This window comes from Rhinatrema bivittatum, chromosome 9 (assembly GCF_901001135.1).
Source record: "Rhinatrema bivittatum chromosome 9, aRhiBiv1.1, whole genome shotgun sequence".
NCBI lineage: Eukaryota > Metazoa > Chordata > Amphibia > Gymnophiona > Rhinatrematidae > Rhinatrema > Rhinatrema bivittatum.
In genome coordinates this window covers 127,448,756-127,470,540 of record NC_042623.1, presented here as the reverse complement: position 1 = coordinate 127,470,540, position 21,785 = coordinate 127,448,756, and the positions used below count along the sequence as shown (strand labels likewise).

General features: G+C 44.6%; 1 protein-coding gene across 3 annotated transcripts in view; it reads right to left on the bottom strand.

Annotated features, from left to right (window-relative positions):
* Nucleotides 1–4,250: 4,250 nt before the first annotated feature.
* MRPS33 (mitochondrial ribosomal protein S33) overlaps nt 4,251–21,785 on the bottom strand; it is a 49,762-nt gene continuing 32,227 nt past the window's right edge. For all 3 annotated transcript variants that reach the window (XM_029616686.1, XM_029616688.1, XM_029616687.1), the window contains one exon: nt 4,251–4,558. In XM_029616686.1, the coding sequence (XP_029472546.1) occupies nt 4,453–4,558 (106 nt within the window). In that variant the 3' untranslated portion in view covers nt 4,251–4,452. The remainder of the gene's footprint in view (nt 4,559–21,785) is intronic.

Here is a 21,785-nt window from a genome sequence, read left to right as displayed (position 1 = left end):
CTACAAGTATCCTCCCAGATGGTTCCTTATCACCTCATGACGCAAATCCTAATGGGAATGTGCAGGAAGGCCTGGCTACTACTATGCAAAACAGGGGGACTACCCAGCCAACTTACCTCCTTCCTTACTATTACTGGTCACAAACTCTTCTCTCCAGGGAATGAGGGGGGTACTTTTCAAAGGTGGAAAACTTTGGGTCTTAACTATATATTTGATTTGTTTGACGTGAGGACGGGAGCTCTCCTCTCCTTCCAAACTCTTCAGCAAAGATTTACACTTCCTGCAGGGGACCTCTATGCATACCTACAAGTCACCCACTTTATTAAGTCAGTGAATACTTTCCTTGCAGACACACCAGCAGTCCAAAAATTAAGAGACATGGTACAGGTGGGGAACAGCAGCAAATCCAAAGTCTCCCATTTCTATAAGGAGTTGGTTGGGTATTCTGATAACAAATTTCTTGTACCAGTGTATGCCAAATGGCGAGAGTGGCCCCTTTTTTCCCTAATTTATGCTGATTTTGAGAAATGTTTCAAAGATTTACCTATGATATCGGAAAATGTACTTTTGCAAGAAACACAGTACAGATTTCTCTGGCTCAGTTATATTACACCTAAACGTGCGCATCAAATGAAAATTGCCCCAACACCCCAATGTCCTAAATGCATAGACACCGACAGTACTCTCTTTCACTGTTTTTGGGATTGTAAAAAAATTTCACATTTTTGGAAACAAGTGTGCCATGCGTGTTCTGTCTTTTTGGGGAAAACCCTCCCACAGACCCTAATCTTTGGCTTTTCGGTCTTGCAGACTTTCCGCATGTGCGATTGTCTGTCCTGGAACGCCTCTTTATATTATGAGCGGGACTGGAGGGGAAACAGACCATTCTTGCTAATTGGATAGACAAATGTGCCCCTAGCTATGAAAAATGGTTCCAGAAAACAGTCCGCTTATGCTCCATGGAGCACGCCATTATTACGCCAGAGGCGCCAAAGAAGTCTGTACATATCAAGCAAATTTGGGCTGCCTTTACAAAGTATCTAATTCCAAATATGGGAAACTACCTAGATCCATGGCGCTCAGACTCGACTTTACCAAGTTGAAGAAGAATACATGAACCCTCCTCACCAGAAGACAATGTTCCGCAGTTATGTTTTATGTCATGATGATCTCTGATTATGGACTTAAGGCCTTTATATTCAACATCCAGTGAATTGGGGGGGGGGGGGGAAACGGTGGGGGAAAGGGCGGGTTTGTGGTGGGGTAAGGGGAATTTTCAAAAACAATCTTAGGTTATTCTTGTTGGGGTTATATTGTTGTGTAACATTACTGTTCTATAAGATTAAGTTTGTCACAGGTGAAAATCTTAATAAAGATAAAGATAGTTTAAAAAAAACAAAAAACCCCAACACATATACATACCTCCTCCGGTCTTTGTGCCGGGTTCTCCTGTTGGCTGTTGTCTCCAATAGGCCGTCTAGAATTCGCTTGCAGAGCATTTCTTAATCTCGTTCTCACCCGTACAAAAAAGATCGCCAGAGCCAATATATGCATGTAGTTCATGACGCTGTTCGATGCGGTCTGTTGGATATTCACGACTGTCAAGAGCACAGCACCACACTAACATCAGGGTCAGGGTAGGCGGTAAGTATAGAGAGTAAAGATGCGGAAAACGTGCAGGTTAAAGACGCGCAATTTTGGGCGCGCGTTACTGTATCGAGGGGAATAGCTAATCAGGTCATTAAACACCATTAACATAGCATCTACATGCGGCGCGTGCTAATTGTAACACGTCGTTTTCAGCTCGCGCTAAAGGACACGTTAGAGCATATACTGATTCGCACATCCATCTTACACGTCTAAAACGCGTGTCCAATTCGTGTTCAAAAGTGCGCAAGCCGGGTCATGCTTTACAGTATCGGCGTGATTGCAAATAATTTTTCTCAGAATACCTAGATGTGAGGGATCCTAGGCTATCAGTCTATTTGTCGTCCATGCAAAACCAGGGTGAGTGTTCAGATTGTAATTACGGTCTTTGTGTAGTGTCTCATAGGGCATTGCAGCTGTTCATTCTTTGTGTGTATTTGTGAAAGAGTTGTCAGTATAGCCTTATTATATTATTTTTCTGGAGAATCCTTGCTATATTGTTATGGGATTTTGGAATGTCACTCATCTGGAATTATGACCACTGAAAGCTTTTACTAATTGTTTTTGATTTACCCTTTTGTTATTTTGGATTGCCAGGTGCCCACCACAGATCAAATTGGTTTGTCAGTCTGTTTTATCCTGGTTTTAATGGGCTTGCAATTTAGCTGTAGGCTTTTAATTATGCGCTTTGCATATATATCTCCCTATAAAGATCAGCTCTATTTTTGTCAACCACTTTGAAGTAGGGTCATTGTGTGGTAGGTATGAACTATGTATTTATTCTTTTAAATATGTAAACCATTGTGATGGTACAACTGAATGATGGTATGGAAAATTTGCTAAATAAAATAAATAAAATAAAATAAATAGTGGAACATGCATGCTCATCTACTCAAGAGGGTGTAGTCCAATAAAGAAAGATAATAAAAATGTCTCATCTTAGTTAAGTGGTTATGCTCTGTGGCTAGTAGTTCAGATATATCTTTGTCAGTCTGGACAGGAATAACTGGGCTGACTGGATGGTCTTTTTGTGCCATCATCTTTTACGTTACATTGCTACCTTTATACATTCCCCTCCAGCCAATCTCTTCCCACCTCACATTTGTTGTCAAACTTTCCATACTCTTTTCAATTTCCTCTCAACAATTCTCTCTCCCCATCACCTTTTCTATTTCCGCCATGTCTTTTTTAAGATAGGGCAACCAGAAAAACACATGATACTCAAGTTGCGGTCGCACCATAGATTGATACAGAAGCAATATGATATTTTCTGTTTTATTCTCCATTCCTTTTTGGATGATTCTGTTTGCTTTTTTGACTGTCACTCCCCCAATGAGTTGAGAATTTCAATTTGTCCTCAAGAACTCCAAGGTAATTTTCCTGGTGGTGACTCCCAATACATAGAGCAGCTTTCAGATGCCCAATTTCCTAGTCTCACAGGAGCCAATTTTCAAAGAATGTAGGCTCCTAAATTAGCCCTTTTGAAAATTTACTAGGGCTAAGTGCCTAAATTTAGGCTCCTACTTTTATTAGGATCCTAAATTTAGAATCCTAAAAAGTGGGTGGCTATAGGGGTGGAGTTAGGGTGGAGAAACTAAATTAGGAACTTAGCAATGACTTTTTGAATTAGGCATCTAATTTAGGGGCTTAACTCTAGGCAAATAAATGTCTAAATTTAGGTGCTTAACTATTAGCCTCCTAAATTTGTGAATTTTCAGCTGAAAACTTAGGTACTTAAGTTTGGCTAAAAATAGGTGCCTAATTTAGGGACCTAATTTAGAGGCCTAAATTTAGGATCTCAGCTATTTTTAAATATCTGCCCCATAAGGTCCATCTGCCATTCTTCACAATTCACTGCTGTTTTAACAACTTTGACTAATTTTGTGTCATTTAAAAATTTGATCACCTCAACTTGTTCCTTTTTTCCGATCGTTTATGAATATGTTAAATACTGCAGGTCTCAGTACTAATCCACAAATAACCTTTCTCCATTTGGCCATTTTGTCCTACCCTCTGTTTCCTTTCTTTTAACCAGTTCCCAATCTACAGTAGGACACTGCCTCCTATACCATGACTGTAATTTTTTGAGGAGTCTGTCATGGGAGATTTTGTCAAATGTCTCTGCCAAACCAGCAGAAGAGCGACAGTATCTTTTGCTGAGTCTTCTGGGATCAGACTTGCAATTTGAACCTCAGGAATCACCATAGTCTTGTGTGGCTCATATTGTGAATGAGGCACCAGGTGGCAAAGAAGATTTTAGATGCCTCTTCTCTCCTCCTACATCTACCAGCTAGGTATTTGGTGGTGGGGGAGGAACAAGAAAGGTATCATAGGAAGGAAGGCTTTCTGGTGATCTTAGCTGTCCCCTCTCATTTTCCTGCAGTTCTATGGGGATCTTAGGATACTGCAATTAAGAGCTAGATTTTGAAACCCTTGTCATGGAATTGCAGGGGATCTGATGTCCTAAGTAAAAGACTAGAAGCAATTTTGCTAAGCATAAAACAGAGAAGTTTGGTTATTTTTTTAAAATTTATTTTAGTTAAAGATAAGTGATAGCCATTTATTCTTAATGAAAAATATGGATCAGCCTAGAATTTTCCAACCACTGGAAAAAAAATGCTTTACTATCTCCAGTTTTGCACAGAAGACCATGTCAAAACTTAATTGAACTCAGTCTTAGGACATGTCACAGTGTTTGCACCTCCCCCCCACCACACACAGCAGTAACTGCCAGGGCAAAAATAGTCCAAGATCTTCCAAGTTTTTTCTAATATCTACAGCACAGTCTTGACTTGCTAGACAGCATTATTTCTTCTTAGTTGTTCTCTTTCCCTCTCCTTTCTTTGGTTCTATTTTTCCACGCAGTTTCCTGAGCCGCTTCATCTCTTCTTTAAAATCTTCATGTTCATCTCTACACAAAAAATGAGAAGGGTTAAATATGCAGCTTCCATTGAACAAAATACATCATAATCACCCTGCTAAACTGACATATATTGGCATCCATTATATTTTTTAATTCAGCCTATGTCTCTAATGAAAACCTGGTCTATAATTCACATTACAACTAAAGACATCCCCAAAACACCTTGCTCATATAACAATCCAAAAAATGGAAGCAGGTGATCATGTATGACACTAATTCATTGATATAATATAGAAATGCTCAAGTTACCCTTAAATGTGTGTAAACACTGGCATTGTTTTTAATCATTTACCAGTGAGTATCAATTAATATAGGTCATTTAAATCTTAACTTGTGTTCCTTGATTTTGTGTAACTTTCTTTTGCAAACAAAGCAGGTTTGCTTACTATAAACTATGTTTTTCTGTAGAAAATAGAATGAATTAGTCATAAAATGTGGGTGACATTGTTTGGTGGTACTGAACTGACCTCTCTTAGCTAGCAGAGCTTTTGCTCTACTGAGCATGTGCGGGAATTCCCACTTGCGCATTCTCATGAGCCCCGTCATTTATTTATTTTATTTATTTAAGGTTTTTATATACCGGCATTCATGATACAATCACATCATGCTGGTTTACATTTAAACAGGGGTGCAATATAGACATCAAACTTGAACTATAGTGCAGAAGAAAGCAGTTACAAATAACAAGGACTGTTGAACTGGGAGAAGAGAGAAATAAAGGAAAAGGTTAATAACGGCAAACATTATTTACAAAGAGATGAAATTGAGCTGACTTTGTAATGTAAGTAGATGGAGAAGGGCATTAATTGGAGTCCGGGAAAGCTTGCTTAAACAGCCAAGTCTTAAGTCTTTTCCTAAAGGTTGGGAGGCAGGGCTCCTGTCTGAGATCGGGGGGGATGGAGTTCCATAACGGAGGACCAGCTGTAGAGAGGGCTCGATCTCTTAAGGTAATATGTCTAGTGGTTTTGGTGGGAGGTACCTGGATTGATCCTCTGTATGCGTCTCTGGTGAGTCTTGAGGAGTTGTGTAAGTGGAGAGGGATTTGTAGGTCAATTGTGGTGTGTTGATGGATGGTTTTGTATATAATGGAGATGGATTTGTAGATGATTCTGAAGTGGATTGGTAACCAATGTAGATCTTTTAGAATTGGAGAGATATGGTCTCTTTTCCTAGTGTTTGTCAGTAAACGTGCTGCCGCATTTTGTACCATCTGAAGCGGTTTGGTATAGGACGAAGGGAGACCTAGTAAGATAGAGTTACAATAATCTAACTTTGAGAAAATAATTGCTTGGAGGATCGTTCTGAAATCTTGAGCGTGGAAGAGAGGTCTTATCCTTTTTAGCACTTGGAGTTTGTGGAAACAGTCTTTGGTAGTTCTATTGATGGAAGCTTTGAAGTTCAACCGATTATCAATTATCACTCCTAAGTCTCTCACTTGAGTGGTTGGTGGGTTGGCTGGATGAGTAGAGGTGGAATTGCTGTTCTCAGGAGAGATGAGAAGTAGTTCGGTCTTGGAGGAGTTTAATACTAGGTTTAGGCTGATGAGGAGACCATCAATATCACTATATCGCTATTAACTACCTCTTACAATATAATTATATGTAATCATCTGGTTTTTCCTTTTCCTTCTTACTCCAAGTTTAATTTTCCTTGTTACATGTAACTGCTTTTTCCGCACCATTGTTCATGTTTAAGTTATTTTGCACTCCTGTTCCATGTGAACCAGCATGATGGGACTATTGTCTTGAATGTTGGTATATAAAAAACTTAAATAAATAAAATAAATAAATAAGGAGACATTTGATTTCTTGGTGGCAGGTTTCCCAATGATCAAGTGTTTTCGAAAATGTGTCTTTAATGGGGATCAGGATCTGAATATCATCTGCGTAGAGAAAATGTTTTAGGTTGAGGTTGGTGAGGAGCTAGCAAAGAGGTAGAAGGTAGATGTTAAAGAGCGTCAGACAGTGAGGAACCCTGTGGGACTCCTACGGTTGAGTCATAGCGTGATGATTCTTTGTTCTGGATTTTAACCTTGTAACCTCTATTGCTGAGAAATGTTTTAAACCAAGTTAGAGTCGTGCCGGTAATTCCTATGGAAGCTAACTGGTTAATGAGGATGGAGTGGTTGACAGTGTCAAAAGCTGCCGAAAGGTCTAGTAGCCTGATCTTTTTCCAAATGTTTATTAAGCAGAGACGTGTTCAAAAATCGCCCGACTCAGGCCGAGTTTCGCGGTTCAAAAACCGCTGCCTCAGGGGCTTCAACACTCCACAGTTATGAAAAAATCTCAGTAGTGTATTTCTCATCCGATGTACAGTCAATTACTGTCAGCAATGCTTCTGCAAACAGCACTTCACTCCCGGTCTCTGCTGCTATTGAGTAGCAGCAGAGACCGGGAGTGAAGTGAAGTTCTCATCGGATGAGAAATACACTACTGAGATTTTTTCATAACTGTGGAGTGTTGAAGCCCCTGAGGCAGCGGTTTTTGAACCGCGAAACTCGGCCTGAGTCGGGCAATTTTTTAACACGTCTCTGCTTAATAAACATTTGGAAAAAGATCAGGCATCTATTGTTTGTGTTTATCCTTACGGCTATCATAGATCGCCTACCTCTTTGTTTTCTTGAAAGGTCTAGTAGGACTAGTAAGAAAGATTGACCTTTGTCGAGACCCAGGATGAGGTAGTCTGTCAGGGAAGTGAGGAGGGATTCTGTGCTTAAATTTTTGCGGAAACCGTATTGGGAGGCGAATAGGAGTTTGTTATCTTCAATGTAGTCCGATAGTTGAGAGTTTACTAGTTTTTCCATAATCTTAGCAATGAAGGGGAGGTTGGCTATTGGGCGGAAGTTGTTAGGATCTTTATGGTCCAGATTAGGTTTTTTTAGGAGTGGTTTGAGTGAGGCCAATTTGAGGTCATCTGGGTAGGAACCTTGGGAAAGAGAACATTTAATGATGTCCGCCAGTGTTTTGGAGATTGAGTCTGGAATTGTCAAGATAAGTTTGGTGGGAATATGATCCGCAGGATGAGAGGAAGGTTTCATTCTTCTTAAAACAACTTGTATCTCAGTAGAGGAGATGGGTTCGAAAGCTTCAAGGCAAATGTTTTTGATGGAAGGCTGCAGAGAGGACGAGAGGGCGGTGGTATTGGCGGGCAGTTGAGTTAGGAGGCTGAAGATTTTGTTTTGGAAAAACAGAGCGAGTTCTTCGGCTTTGGATTGTGCTAGGTTACTGGGAATTTCCGGGGGGTTGATCTGAGTGAGACTAGAAACATAGGCAAAGAGAGCTTTGGCGTCAAAGACCAGGTTATGGATCTTAGACGCGTAAAAATCTCTTTTTGATTTTGAGGTAGAGGACTTGTACTGATGTAGCGTAAATTTGTAGGCAGACAGAGTACTAGCTCATGAGGCTTTACGCCATTTGCTCTCTTTCTGTCTTAAACTTTGTTTTAGCCTTCTAAGATCATTAGTGAACCAGGGTTGTCTTTTGGAAGCATTTGAGTGAGATTTTTTTATTGCTAGAGGACAAAGCTTGTTAGCTATAGATTCTGTGATGTCGTTCCAGGAACGGAGGGCGGTGTTTGGATCAGTGAGGTCTATGAGAGGAAGGTGTGAGGCCAAGTGATTATTAAGGTCTTCAGAGGAGCATGATCTCCTGTAAGGAAAGGAGGGAGAGGGTACGTGGGGGGCGCTGGTTTCTTTCAGCGAGAATGATGTTGAAATAAGGGTGTGATCTGACCAAGGTACCTTCTTGCTCTTCAGGTGAGATGTAGGCTTGATGCCTTTGTTGACAAAGATAAGGTCCAGCGTGTGACCAGCTTTATGTGTGGGTTTGTTGACTATCTGTTTGAATCCCAAAGCTGAAAGGGCTGTGAGAAGGGATTCACAGCTGGTTGAAAGTGTGGGGTTGTCTACGTGCAGGTTGAAATCTCCTAAGATTATTGCTGGAGCATCCAAGTTGAGAAGCGTTGTGGTTATTTCAACGATAGGGGAGGCATCTATTTCCAGGAGGCCCAGAGGGGCGAGACGAGTAAGATTTGAAGTTGGTGTGAAGTGAAAAAGCCGATTTCAAGTTTGGAATCTGAGTTGAGTGGATGTTGAGAGAATCAGAGGTCTTTTTTGGTTGCTAAGAGAATTCCACCTCCCCTTTTTTTCTGTCTTGGGAGGGAGAAGATGTCATAGGTCAGCGTAGGTAGTTGGTTTATTATTGCCGTATCTGAGGGCTTAAGCCATGTTTCGGTTACTGCGCATATATCCGGCTTAGCGTCAATGAGATAGTCATTGAAGATTAGAGATTTCTTGGTTTGGGATTGCGCATTGAATAAAGATAGAGAAAAGAGGGTGAGGCCTAGGAGCTGGGTGATCGGTGCAATCAGGATAGGTGTGAGGGTTTTTAAGTTGCAGTGTTGGGCTTGCCTGGTTGATAATCCTTTCGGTGATAGGCAGTGCTGTAGAATCAGGATTGGGAAAACTGGATGCATTCTGGAGGGTTGAGCTGGCAGGAGCAGTGGACAATCAGGAGAGGTGTAGGATGGTAGCAAGAAGTGGGATGGTAGAAGATTAGCTGAGAACTGAAAAATTGAATAGGAAGAGAGTACGTCCGAAGGGATTAAATGGTTGCTGTGATAGTTGAAGGAGAGGTTAAGATGTTGATGAGAAGCTGTTGTCAAGCTGTAGTGGTGCTGCTGTTGGTATGTTTTAGTGAAGACTGTTGTGGTGGCGGTCTGAAGGTTAACCCGTGTGGGTGAGGTGGATTTAGGGGAAGAAACGCCAGTAAGGTTTACTGGCTTCGGTAGGTGGAACTGAAGTAAGGAATAGTAGCTTGCGGGAGAACAATACGGTGTGACTGCAGAAAGATACTGAAGTGTAAGGCTGATTTGAAGGTTTGAGTTGGTAGCTGATAAATCCAGGAAGGAGACTGATCACCGGAAGAGATCAGAGGAAGAAGGGCGTCGAGACGATAAAGTCGGCCGTAATGAGAAGTTTGGCATGTCCTCAGGGGCTGCATGAAGGGGCGCACAAAGGGGCGGGCCCCTTTGTCATGCTCCTTTGGCGCGCGGTGCCTCGGAGGTACGGGATTTAAATCCCCGCTGGCTTATCCGGGATTGGCTGCGCTGTTGCAGCCCTCTGATTGGGCTGTTCGGGTCGCGGCAGGCCGAGCTTCCTGGCTCAGGCTGAAGAACGGAGCAGCGACGTTTGCAGGCTCGCAGGCGGTGTTGAGACGGCTCGGGGTAAGAGAGAAGTTGGAAGCCTTACCCCGGCAGGTCAAGGCGCCGACTGCGCAGGCTTTCCCCCGGCTGATCCTGCGGAGAGAAGGAAATGGCGCCTTGGAGGTACAGGATTTAAATCCCCGCTGGCTTATCCGGGATTGGCTGCGCTGTTGCAGCCCTCGGCAGGCCGAGCTTCCTGGCTCAGGCTGAAGAACGAAGCGGCAATGTTTGCAGGCTCGCAGGCGGTGCTGAGACGGCTCGGGGTAAGAGAGAAGTTGGAAGCCTTACCCCGGCAGGTCAAGGCGCCGACTGCGCAGGCTTTCCCCCGGCTGATCCAAAGTCAGCCAGGAAGGCAAGAGGCAGAGTGAGATTCAATGGCACACCAAAGGCATGAAGATCCCTCTCTAAGCAGTTGTCAACGTGTTCCAACAAACTCTACACAGATTCAGCATATTGTGTTTCCTTTCTACACATGGAAACATTATCTCACTAGATCTGTGAGATCATATGATATCGCTGTTCCTTCTTAAGGATGCCACATCAGACAGCCAGACTCCAGCTCATTTGTTCTGCGCTATCTCAGACAGAAATCCTTTAGAGGGCAATTGTCCTGGTTCATTTGATTTTAGAGCTAATTTTAGCTAGGTAGTTGACTCTCCAGGGAGGCAGATGGGTATTTAGTATGGCTAATTCATCCTGCTATCTACAGAAAACACTATTTACAGTAAGCTAATTTACTTTTTCCATCAATAAGCAAGGCAGAATTAGCCATTACATGTGTGGAATCTCAAGCTGAAGATTGCAGTGGAGTGTTTACTAAATAAGCAACATAGACCCCACTGTAGTAGAGTAGACTATTGGATGAACAGGTTACAAAATTTTGCTTGTTTGAATTTACTGTCACTCTCTGAGAGATTGCCCAGACAATAATGGGATTTATTTATTTATTTATTTATTTTTAATTTTTATATACCGGAATTCCTGTATGCAATACAAATCAGTCCGGTTTACAAGTAACGAAAAGGTTGCCCTGGTCTGGGAGGTTAGACTGGGGTTTTTTACATAGAACATAGAACAATAACAATCAACTATTGAACATTATTACAAGGAACGGTGAAAGTAACAATAGTATTTAACAAACAGATAATATTATTATAACATTATTCGTGTTCACATTTTACAAGGAACTTTAGTAGCGTATATAGTCTGCAAGTAATCGGTTAAATAATATAATATGAGAAGGATGACTTAAATAAATAGATATTGAGAATAATCAAGTCCGTGTATGAAATTGAGTGTCAATGTGTTGTGACACCTTGCAATGGTTGGATCTGAAAGACAGGAGGAGGTGCCTAGTTACACTCTGGGAATTGGAACGCTTGCCTGAAGAGCCAGGTTTTTAACCTTTTTTTGAACTCTGGTAGGTTGGGATGCAAAGGTGTGTACATTGCAGCTTTGCAGATGTCTTTCAAAGGAATGACTTATAGATGAGCCACTGATGCAGCCAAAGCTCTAGCCTGATGAGCCTTGATGGTATCTGTAATTTGTAGGCCTCCTAGTCAATAGTAGTGTGAAATGTAGTCTGCTCTCGGCCTGGACAATGGAGAAATTACTTACCTGATAATTTCATTTTCCTTAGTGTAGACAGATGGACTCAGGACCAATGGGTATAGTGTACTCCTGATAGCAGTTGGAGACGGATCAGATTTCAATCTGACATCAGCCCTAGTACATATACCCCTGCAGGAAGTGCAGCTCTTCAGTATTCTCCTCGAAAAGCATTGTGGATATATGCATGACTGAATAATTTGAAAGCTTGTTTAACTTTATAACTTGATTAACTTAATTAATTTGAACCGGTTGAATTGGCTATAGCTGGAGACCGCCAGTGCCCTTAACCGAGAAACGTCGACACCCAGTAGGATGGGTGTCCTGGATGAAGGAAAGCATGGCTTACCCGTGAATCACTCGCTCCCGGGGATGTCCCCAGAGACTTCCATGAGTAAAGGCAGCCGTGGGTGGGATGCTGAGTTCATCTGTCTACACTAAGGAAAACAAAATTATCAGGTAAGTAATTTCTCCATTTCCTAGCATGTAGCAGATGGACTCAGGCCCAATGGGACGTATAAAAGCTACTCCCAAACCGGGTGGGAGGCTGCCCGTGACCCACTTAGTACTGCCCTTGCAAATGCTGTGTCCTCCTGAGTCTGAACATCCAGGCGGATTTCGTGAGGACTAACATCCTGCTGTCCTGGGAGAACACCTGTTACAGGTAAGCAACTCTGCTTTCTCACAGGACAAGCAGGATGGTAGTCCTCAGATATGGGTGAGTACCGAGCTGAGAATGCCCGAGTAATGCACCAAATGTACCCAAAGACGTGCAACAGGCACAACAACTGGGGTGGAATTTGATAAGGGCATCCTGAACCCAAGCCGGTTGGAGGAAGGATGTTGGTACTTCAGTTTGCAAACAAGTTGCGTAGCACAGACTGGCCGAAGATGGAATCTTGTCTGCCAGCCATGTCTAAACAATAATGGGCTGCAAGATGTGGAGAGAACTCCAGGTAGCAGCTTTACAGATGTCAGCAAGCGGTACCGAACATAGGTGTGCTACTGATGTTGCCATGGCCCTGATAAGAGTGTGCTTTAACACTGTCTTGAAGCGGAATGCCTGCCTGTTGGTAACAAAAGGAAATACAGTCCACTAACCAGGAGGAGAGACTCTGTTTACCAACAGGATTACCCAATTTGATGGAATCAAAGGAAACAAACAATTGAGTGGATTTTCTGTGGGCAGCTGTACGGTCTAGATAAAAAGCTAGAGCATTTTACAGTCAAGGGTATGCAGAGCCCGTTCTCCTGGATTTGAATGGGGCCTAGGAAAGAAAGTGGGTAGTATAATGGATTGATTGATATGAAACTCCGATACTACCTTAGGCAGAAACTTAGGGTGAGTGGGGAGTACTACCCTATCGTGCAGAAGTTTAGTGTTAGGTGGATAGGTGACTAAGGCCTGTAACTCACTAACTCTGCAAGCGGATGGGATCGCCAAAAGAAAAATCACTTTCCAGGTGAGATAACGGAGATCACAAGATTGGAGAGGCTCAAATGGAGGTTTCATGAGCCGACCCAAAACCATGTTGAGGTCCCAAGAAGGGGCCGGAGGGCGCAGTTGAGGTTTAAGGTGAAGCAAGCCCTTCAAAAAGCGTGTTACAAGGGGTTGTACTGAAGTGGGTACATCCCTGACACCTTTATGGAAGGCGGCTACCGCACTGACATGTACCCTGATGGAAGAAGTTTTGAGGCCTGACTGACAGGTGCCAGAGATAGTCCAGAAACTTCGGTGTGGAACAAGTGAAGGGATCGATGGACATAGAAGTACAACATACCGTAAACCTGTTCCACTTATAACAATAAAACTGCCTAGTGGAAGGCTTTCATGAAGCTACTAGGACACGGGAAACCGGCTCAGAAAGGTTAAGAGGTTGGAGTATTAACCTTACATAAGAACATGCCATACTGGGTCAGACCAAGGGTCCATCAAGCCCAGCATCCTGTTTCCAACAGTGGCCAATCCAGGCCATAAGAACCTGGCAAGTACCCAAAAACTAAGTCTATTCCATGTTACCGTTGCTAGTAATAGCAGTGGTTATTATCTAAGTCAACTTAATTAATAGCCTTGGAGAAGAAGTCCATTCCCTGCTTGGATTGAACTTGGAGAACTTATCCAATCCTTTTTTAAACACAGCTATACTAACTGCACTAACCACATCTTCTGGCAACAAATTCCAGAGTTTAATTGTGCGTTGAGTGAAAAAGAACTTTCTCCGATTAGTTTTAAATGTGCCACATGCTAACTTCATGGAGTGTCCCCTAGTCCTTCTATTATCCGAAAGAGTAAATAACCGATTCACATCTACCCGTTCTAGACCTTTCATGATTTTAAACACCTCTATCATATCCCCCCTCAGCCGTCTCTTCTCCAAGCTGAAAAGTCCTAACCTCTTTAGTCTTTCCTCATAGGGGAGCTGTTCCATTCCCTTTATCATTTTGGTCGCCCTTCTCTGTACCTTCTCCATCGCAATTATATCTTTTTTGAGATGCGGCGACCAGAATTGTACACAGTATTCAAGGTGCGGTCTCACCATGGAGCTATACAGAGGCATTATGATTTTCCGTTTTAGTCACCATTCCCTTTCTAATAATTCCCAACATTCTGTTTACTTTTTTGACTGCCACAGCACACTGAACCAACGATTTCAATGAGTTATCCACTATGACGCCTAGATCTCTTTCTTGGGTAGTAGCACCTAATATGGAACCTAACATTGTGTAACTATAGCATGGGTTATTTTTTCCTATATGCATCACCTTGCACTTGTCCACATTAAATTTCATCTGCCATTTTGATGCCCAATTTTCCAGCCTCACAAGGTCTTCCTGCAATTTATCACAATCTGCTTGTGATTTAACTACTCTGAACAATTTTGTATCATCTGCAAATTTGATTACCTCACTTGTCGTATTTCTTTCCAGATCATTTATAAATATATTGAAAAGTAAGGGTCCCAATACAGATCCCTGAGGCACTCCACTGCCCACACCCTTCCACTGAGAAAATTGTCCATTTAATCCTACTCTCTGTTTCCTGTCTTTTAGCCAGTTTGTAATCCACGAAAGGACATCGCCACCTATCCCATGACTTTTTATTTTTCCTAGAAGCCTCTCATGAGGAACTTTGTCAAATGCCTTCTGAAAATCCCAGTACATTACATCTACAGGTTCACCTTTATCCACATGTTTATTAACTCCTTCAAAAAAGTGAAGCAAGACTTGCCCTGGGTAAAGCCATGCTGACTTTGTTCCATTAAACCAGGTCTTTCTATATGTTCTGTGATTTTGATGTTTAGAATACTTTCCACTATTTTTCCTGGCACTGAAGTCAGGCTAACCGATCTATAGTTTCCTGGATTGCCCCTGGAGCCCTTTTTAAATATGGGGGTTACATTAGCTATCCTCCAGTCTTCTGGTACAATGGATGATTTTACTGACAGGTTACAAATTTTTACTAATAGGTTTGAAATTTCATTTTTTAGTTCCTTCAGAACTCTGGGGTGTATACCATCCGGTCCAGGTGATTTACTACTCTTCAGTTTGTCAATCAGGTCTACCACATCTTCTAAGTTCACCGTGATTTGGTTCAGTCCATCTGAATCATTACCCATGAAAACCTTCTCCAGTACGGGTACCTCCCCAACATCCTCTTCAGTAAACACCGAAGAAAAGAAATCATTTAATCTTTCCGCGATGGCCTTATCTTCTCTAAGTGCCCCTTTAACCCCTCGATCATCTAACGGTCCAACTAACTCCCTCACAGGCTTTCTGCTTCGGATATATTTTAAAAGGTTTTTACTGTGAGTTTTTGCCTCTACGGCCAACTTCTTTTCAAATTCTCTCTTAGCCTGTCTTATCAATGTCTTACATTTAACTTGCCAACATTTATGCATTATCCTATTTTCTTCTGTTGGATCCTTCTTCCAAGAGACAGGGCCTGGAGGTTGGGGTGGTGAAAGCAGCCGTCGTTCTGAGTGATCAGAAGTGGGTCCTTTCCCAGAGGAATGTGCTGGTGTACAGACAGGTTGTGGAGAATTGGAAGCCAGACCTGGCGTGGCCAATGAGGGGCTATCAGAATCATTAGCCCCTTGTCCTTTCGTAACTTCACGAGAGTCTTTGAAATGAGTGGAAGTGGAGGGTACGCATAAAGGAGACCGCTGGTCCACGAGAGGGAGAAAGCGTCTCTTGGCTGAAAGTGTTGGCTGCGAGTGAGGGAGCAGTTCCTTACTTTGCGGTTGTGGATTGACGCAAAGAGGTCTATGTGAGGGTAACCCCAACGTTGGAATATCGAATCCGCTACAGTGGGGTTGAGGGACCACTCGTGTGGTTGAAAAGTGTGACTCAGCTTGTCTGCCAACACATTGTCCACTCCTGGCAAGTAGGTGGCCCTGAGGTACATTGAGTGGGAAAAGGGCTTCCGCCCATATCTGTGCAGCTTCCTGACACAGGATGTAGGAGCCCATTCCCCCTTGCTTGTTTGATGTACCACATGGCCACCTGGTTGTCCGTTTGAGTCAGGATGACCTGGTTGGACAGGTGATCCTGAAAAGCTCTGAGAGCATATCTGATTGCACTAAGCTCCAGGAAATTTATTTGGTGTTTGGCTTCCTCTGGAGACCAAATGCCCTGAGTTTGCAACATATGCACCCCAGCCGAGGTTGGAGGCATCTGTTGTCAAAGTTATTTGAGGTTCTGGAACCTGAAATGGAAGGCCTTGTGACAGATTGGATTGATTTGCCCACCAAGCTAGGGATAGCCGGAGCTGTTCGGTGATGTGGACTGTGGAGGACATTGGCTGAGACGACCGAGTCCACTGCGATCTTAGAGTCCACTGCATTACTCTCATGGTGTTGCGTTCATGCCTCTTTTCGCCCTCGCTTCACCCTCTCTATCTTGGGAGCGACTCCCTTCAGTTCTGACGGACAGATGTAGCCGCGGTTTCTCCCTGCCTCTTGGTCCGGGTGTCCCCGGGCTGGCTTGACGCTACGGATCCATGTTCCTGATGACGTAAGGGCACGCGCGCTTTCCAGACTTTGTACCAGCAAGGGCGCGAACCTCGGGGGCGTCCCCCCGTAGTGACATCATCCATTTTCACTTTAAAAGATCTTTGTTTGCTAACCTCTAACGAGTTAGCAAGGACCTCCAACAGGACTTGTGTCAGCAGTCCACGATACTTGCAACAACGATCCAAGTCAGCGAGGGGAATCCTTCTCCACTGCTCGGCCTTTTCAAACTTACCAGGAGTACCTGCTCCATGGGGGCTCCGTTCTCTCTTCTTGATTTCAGATTGCCAAAACGGGATTCGGTACTCGCTCCTCGAGGCCCTACGTCCCTGAATACTCAGAAGACTCCTTATTGCCTGGAAGCGATCGCAGACGTGAACACAGTGAGTTCTATTGTAGATAGGAATCGGTACTCGCTCCATGAGGAGCTACATTCCTATAGCTCTGAAGACTCCCTTCCATCCAAGACGTTAATGCAGGTACGGAGATTGTGAGTTATATTGGCAAGATTGCAGACAGGAACCGGTACTCGCTCCACAAGGGCCCATGTTCCTAGAATCCTTTACAGATTCTCTTCTACTCTACTCATATACAGCTATTGCGAGTTCTTATTACAGACTGTTTATAGGAACCAGTGCTCTCCTATGGCTCCTGTTCCTGAATGTACTGAAGACTCTCTGTGGCATAGAGACCATTGCAGACATCTACTATTGTGAGTGTACCATCTTGTATCCAGTATACCCTGTCTACTCACTACTTCCATTCTCTCTCTACAGCTCAGCAATCCAGAGATTATATTCCAGTATCAGAAGGACTTCAGCCCTGCCAGACACATTGACTCACTACTGCCACCACTGGGGGTCCAGCTTCCAGCCTAATAAAGAACTATTTGTGTTTATTTCATATTCTAGCCTAGCCGGTGGTTCCTCTCAGGATCTCCTCCTGAAGCGCAGTCATCTGTCATCGGCCCAGGGATTCACCATTTCCTCCAAGTGGTCATTCCTTACACTATTGTCATTCTGTGGGAGCCAACCACTACTGACCACTAACACCGCTTACGGAAGTATTATATAGATAGCTACCTCCTCTTTCTATGGGACTTGCCAGCAGCCTATATATAACAGATTGCTACTCCGTAGCAGAGGCATGATAGATTGTTATCTCAGTAGCGAAGTACAATATACCTATTGTTAGCTCCTCTCCTCAGAAGAGTATCATTGAACAGACAGCCAACTCCTCTTCCCTGGGGAGTTGATCCATAACAGATTGCTACCTCCTTCCCTTACAGAAGCATCTAACAGCAGTTCGCTAACAGATTACTAACTCCACCCTCCTGGCGGGGTAAGAACTACAGATAGCTAACTCCTCCCCTCTGGAGGAGCAGATCATGACAGATTGCTAACTCCTCCTCTCTGGAGGAGGAGAGCGTAACACATGGCAAGGCAAGCCATGGAAGTGACATGCACCGTGGAGGCCATATGACCCAATAATATTAGGAAGTGACTGCAGTCTCCACAACATTCAACTGCACGTCGATGGGCCAGAGAAGCGAGAGCTCGATCCTGAGGTAGGAAAGCTTTCACTTTTAGAGAGTGTCCAAGCCGGCCCCTATGAACGATAGGATTTGAGAAGGAACTAGCCTGGATTTTTGATTGTTTACGAGGAACCCTAGGGAGATCAGGGAATGCAAAGTGAGGCGAAGGGACGTCAATGCACTTTGCCGAGTGGGAGCCCTGATCAACCAATCGTCCAGATAGGGGTAGATGTGGACACTTTGACTCCTGAGATAGGCCGCTACCATGACTAGGCACTTTGTGAAGACTTGTAGGGCAGATGCTAGTCTGAATGGTAACACTCAATATTGGAAGTGTTTTGGGCCTACTAGGAACCGCAGGAATCTGCGATGGGACGGAGTAATTGAAATGTGTGTGTAGGCGTCTTGAAGGTCTAGAGAGCAGAGCCAGTCTCCCCTTTGAAGAAGGTGAAGTAGAGAGCCCAAGGTCACCACCTTGAACTTTTCTCTCTGTAGGTATGTGTTTAGAGTACGAAGAGCCAGTATTGGGCACACACCACCTGACTTTTTTGGTATTAGGAAATACCTGGAATAGAACCCCTGCCCTGTTGGGAGAGGGGCACTGGTTCTATTGCTCGGGACTGGAGGAGGAGGGAGACCTCCTGCTCCAGGAGTGGTGAGTGGTCGGATGTTCCCCACATCAGCCGAGGTGGGGAATCCGGTGGGACAGAGAGAAAATTGAGGTGGTAACCTTGAGATAGTATTGCAAGTACCCACGGATCTGTGGTGACTGTGTGCCATAGGCTGGAGAAGTGGCACAAACGGCCTCCGACCAGAATAGTCGGAAGTGGAAGCTGGGTACTGCTCTCTATTAAGGAGTCAAAAGCCTGACGCTGGACCTGGTTGATGTGCTGGCTGTGACTTCTGCACGCTAGGCTGCCTAGATTGGCCTTTTTGGTAAGGCTTAGAAGACCGACCTCTGGACGCCAGGGGATAGTATCTCCTCTGCTGGTAGAATTGTCTCTTGGAATCTCTCCTAAAAGATATTTTGGAAGAAGAAGAGAGATCAGAAGGCAGTAAGGAGAGCTGGCACAGAGTCTCTTGGTGGTCTTTGAGCTGCGCCACTGCTTCTTGAATCTTTTCACCGAAAAGATTATCCCCCGTACAGGGTAGGTCAGCTAATCTGTCCTGTACTTTTGGTCTGAAGATTTTAGCCAGGTCCATCTTCTCACACTGATACCAGCCGCCGATACCCTGGAGGCGTTGTCAAAGATGTCATATGTTGACCGCACTTCATGTCTGCCAGCATCTAAGCCCTTTTGTGCTAGGGCATGAAGTTGGTCCTGGAACTGCTGAGGAAGGGTTTCAGCAAAGTCCTGAATCTTTGTGAACAAGGACCTATTGTATTGGGTCATGTAGAGTTGGTAGGATGCAATGCGAGAGATGAGCATCGATCCATGCTCATCTCTGATCTTTTCCTGGGGGAATGGAAGAGTGAGGTTTGGAGCGTCGGGCCCTCTTCTGGGCTGTCTCCACAATCACTGAGTGATGATCCAATTGAGTTCTTTGAAAGCCAGGGGCTGACTGAACTGGGTAGGTGGCATCTGCTTTTTGGTTAACAGGTGCCACCGATCCCAGGTGCTCCCAGTTTCTCTTTAAAAGGTCCAAAAGGATGTCATGAATAGGGATGGACATGATTTTCTTTGGAGCATCGAGAAATTGCAGAAGCTCCAGCATCTGATGTCTAGAGTCCTCTTCTGTCTGAAGCTGGAATGGGACCGTTTCAGACAGCTCCTTCACAAAATTAATGAAGGACAGGTCCTCTGGCGGAGAACGCTTCCTTTCATCAGGAGGAGAGGGCTGTGAAGGTAGATCATCAGAATCCTGGGACGAATCATCGGTCCAAGGATTATAAGGGTCATCACCCTCTCCCAAATGTTCTTCAGAAGAAAGTAACTGAGTTATTCCTGAAGGCCCTGGCCTAGGCATTGATGATGGCATCGAGGGAGGCACCGACCGCAGTGTCGGTGGCAGCACTCCTGATGGTGGAATGAAGAACGGTGTTTCTTCTTCTTCCTCGGATGACAATGGAATCGGTGAGGAAGGAATCGGGTCCATCGGTTCCCTCGGATCCACCGGTGGAAAGGTACCGACTAACTTCTCTATTCTTGCCAATAGCGGTGCAGGCGCCATGGGTATCGGATCGGTGGCCAGAGGAGGAACCGGCATCGATGGAGGCTGGAAGCCTTGGAGTGCTTTACCGATGGCCTCTTGGATCATCCGATCCAATTCCTCACGGAAACCTGGGGCATGGATACCTGGTTCCGGAGAAGGAGGCAGCACTGGCGTAGCCGGAGGGTCCACCGGTGAAGGTGGAATCGCGGATCTCAGCACCTGTCCAGGTGGGGAATGCCTCGGTGGGTGACCCAGAGACAGAAGAGGACGAGGCATTTTCAGTAAGGGACTTCTTTGTCGGTGGCTCAGACGACGTCGATGCCGAGGGCTTACCCATATCGGTGGCCTGAGCTTTACGATGATGGTGTTTTTCTCGGTGTTCACCTCGGTGTTTTTCTTGAGGAGGAACAGAGGGGATCGACACCCCCGGAGTCGTCGAGGCTGGTCGGATTCCCCGTGCTGGCGCGAGGTAGACTGCGCTGGTTCAGACGACGTCAAAGCTATAGATGGAGGCGAGGTTTTTGGCCGAAAAAGAAGTCCCATCTTATCGAGCCGAGCCTTGCGACCCTTTGGTGTCATTTGGGCACAGTTGGTGCAAGTAAGGACATCATGGCCGGACCCCAAGCACATCACACAGACCGTGTGAGGGTCAGTGATGAACATTGTTCGAGTGCAGTTGGGGCACGGACGGAAACCCGACACCATGGCTTCGACAAAATTTAGGTGCAGTGCGGTCGATGGCCGGTAGGCCACGGGGGGAAAACTCGACGGGAATCGACTGCAAACGGGTAAAAAACTTACTGTTCGACTGTGGAGTAAAGATATCGATAAGGGGACCCCTGTGGGGTAGAAATTTTTGAAATTTTTTAACAAAGTTCCGTGAGGAAAAATTCCTGTCAGGAATCTCTGAAGAGCTCCTTAACCCGCGTGGCTACTGCTGTGTGGAAAAAAGAAGACTGAACAATAAATACAACATCTCTGTGTTTGCGTGTATAGAGTCTAGCCTAGCACTGCAGTTCCCCATGGGGCTCCTCCCTGTGGGAGTGGTCATCACCCCAGTGCCTAAGAATCCATTCACACCTCATAACCATAACAGTTGGAAACAGGATGCTGGGCTTGATGGACCCTTGGTCTGACCCAGCATGGCAATTTCTTATGTTCTTCTTACAGGACCACAGTTGCCTTAAAGAACAATGGAAAATTAAAAAACACCCCATTCAACATCAGAAAAAGGTGTGTGTGTGTGTGTGTGTGTGTGTGTGTGTGTGTGTGTGTGTGTGTGTGTGTGTGTGTGTATGGGGCCCTGACATGCCAATTTAAAAATAAAAGTCAGATATTCACACGACGATGCCCCCCCAACCTTATCAAAAATAAAGTGTATCCCCCACTTGTAATACTAATATGTCTCAGCCTGTCCCTCCCTTTAGACCCTTCCGTCCCATGATATAAAAACCTTGTTGGGGTATAGGGTCTCTCAAAACCTCCCTCTCCCCCCAAGTCTTAGAAAACCTCATTGGTTTCTAGTGGAAACCTACCCTCTATCCCCCCAAACCCTACTCCCGCACTCTCTAATTTCCATGTGCCCTAAACAATCAGTGATGGGGTCTAGGGCACCCCAAGCCACAGGTAGTACCATATTTCAAAATGGTGCTGATCTGACCTTGCCTGGACCATGCCCCAGTCATGAGATGGGACACGATCAGGTCAG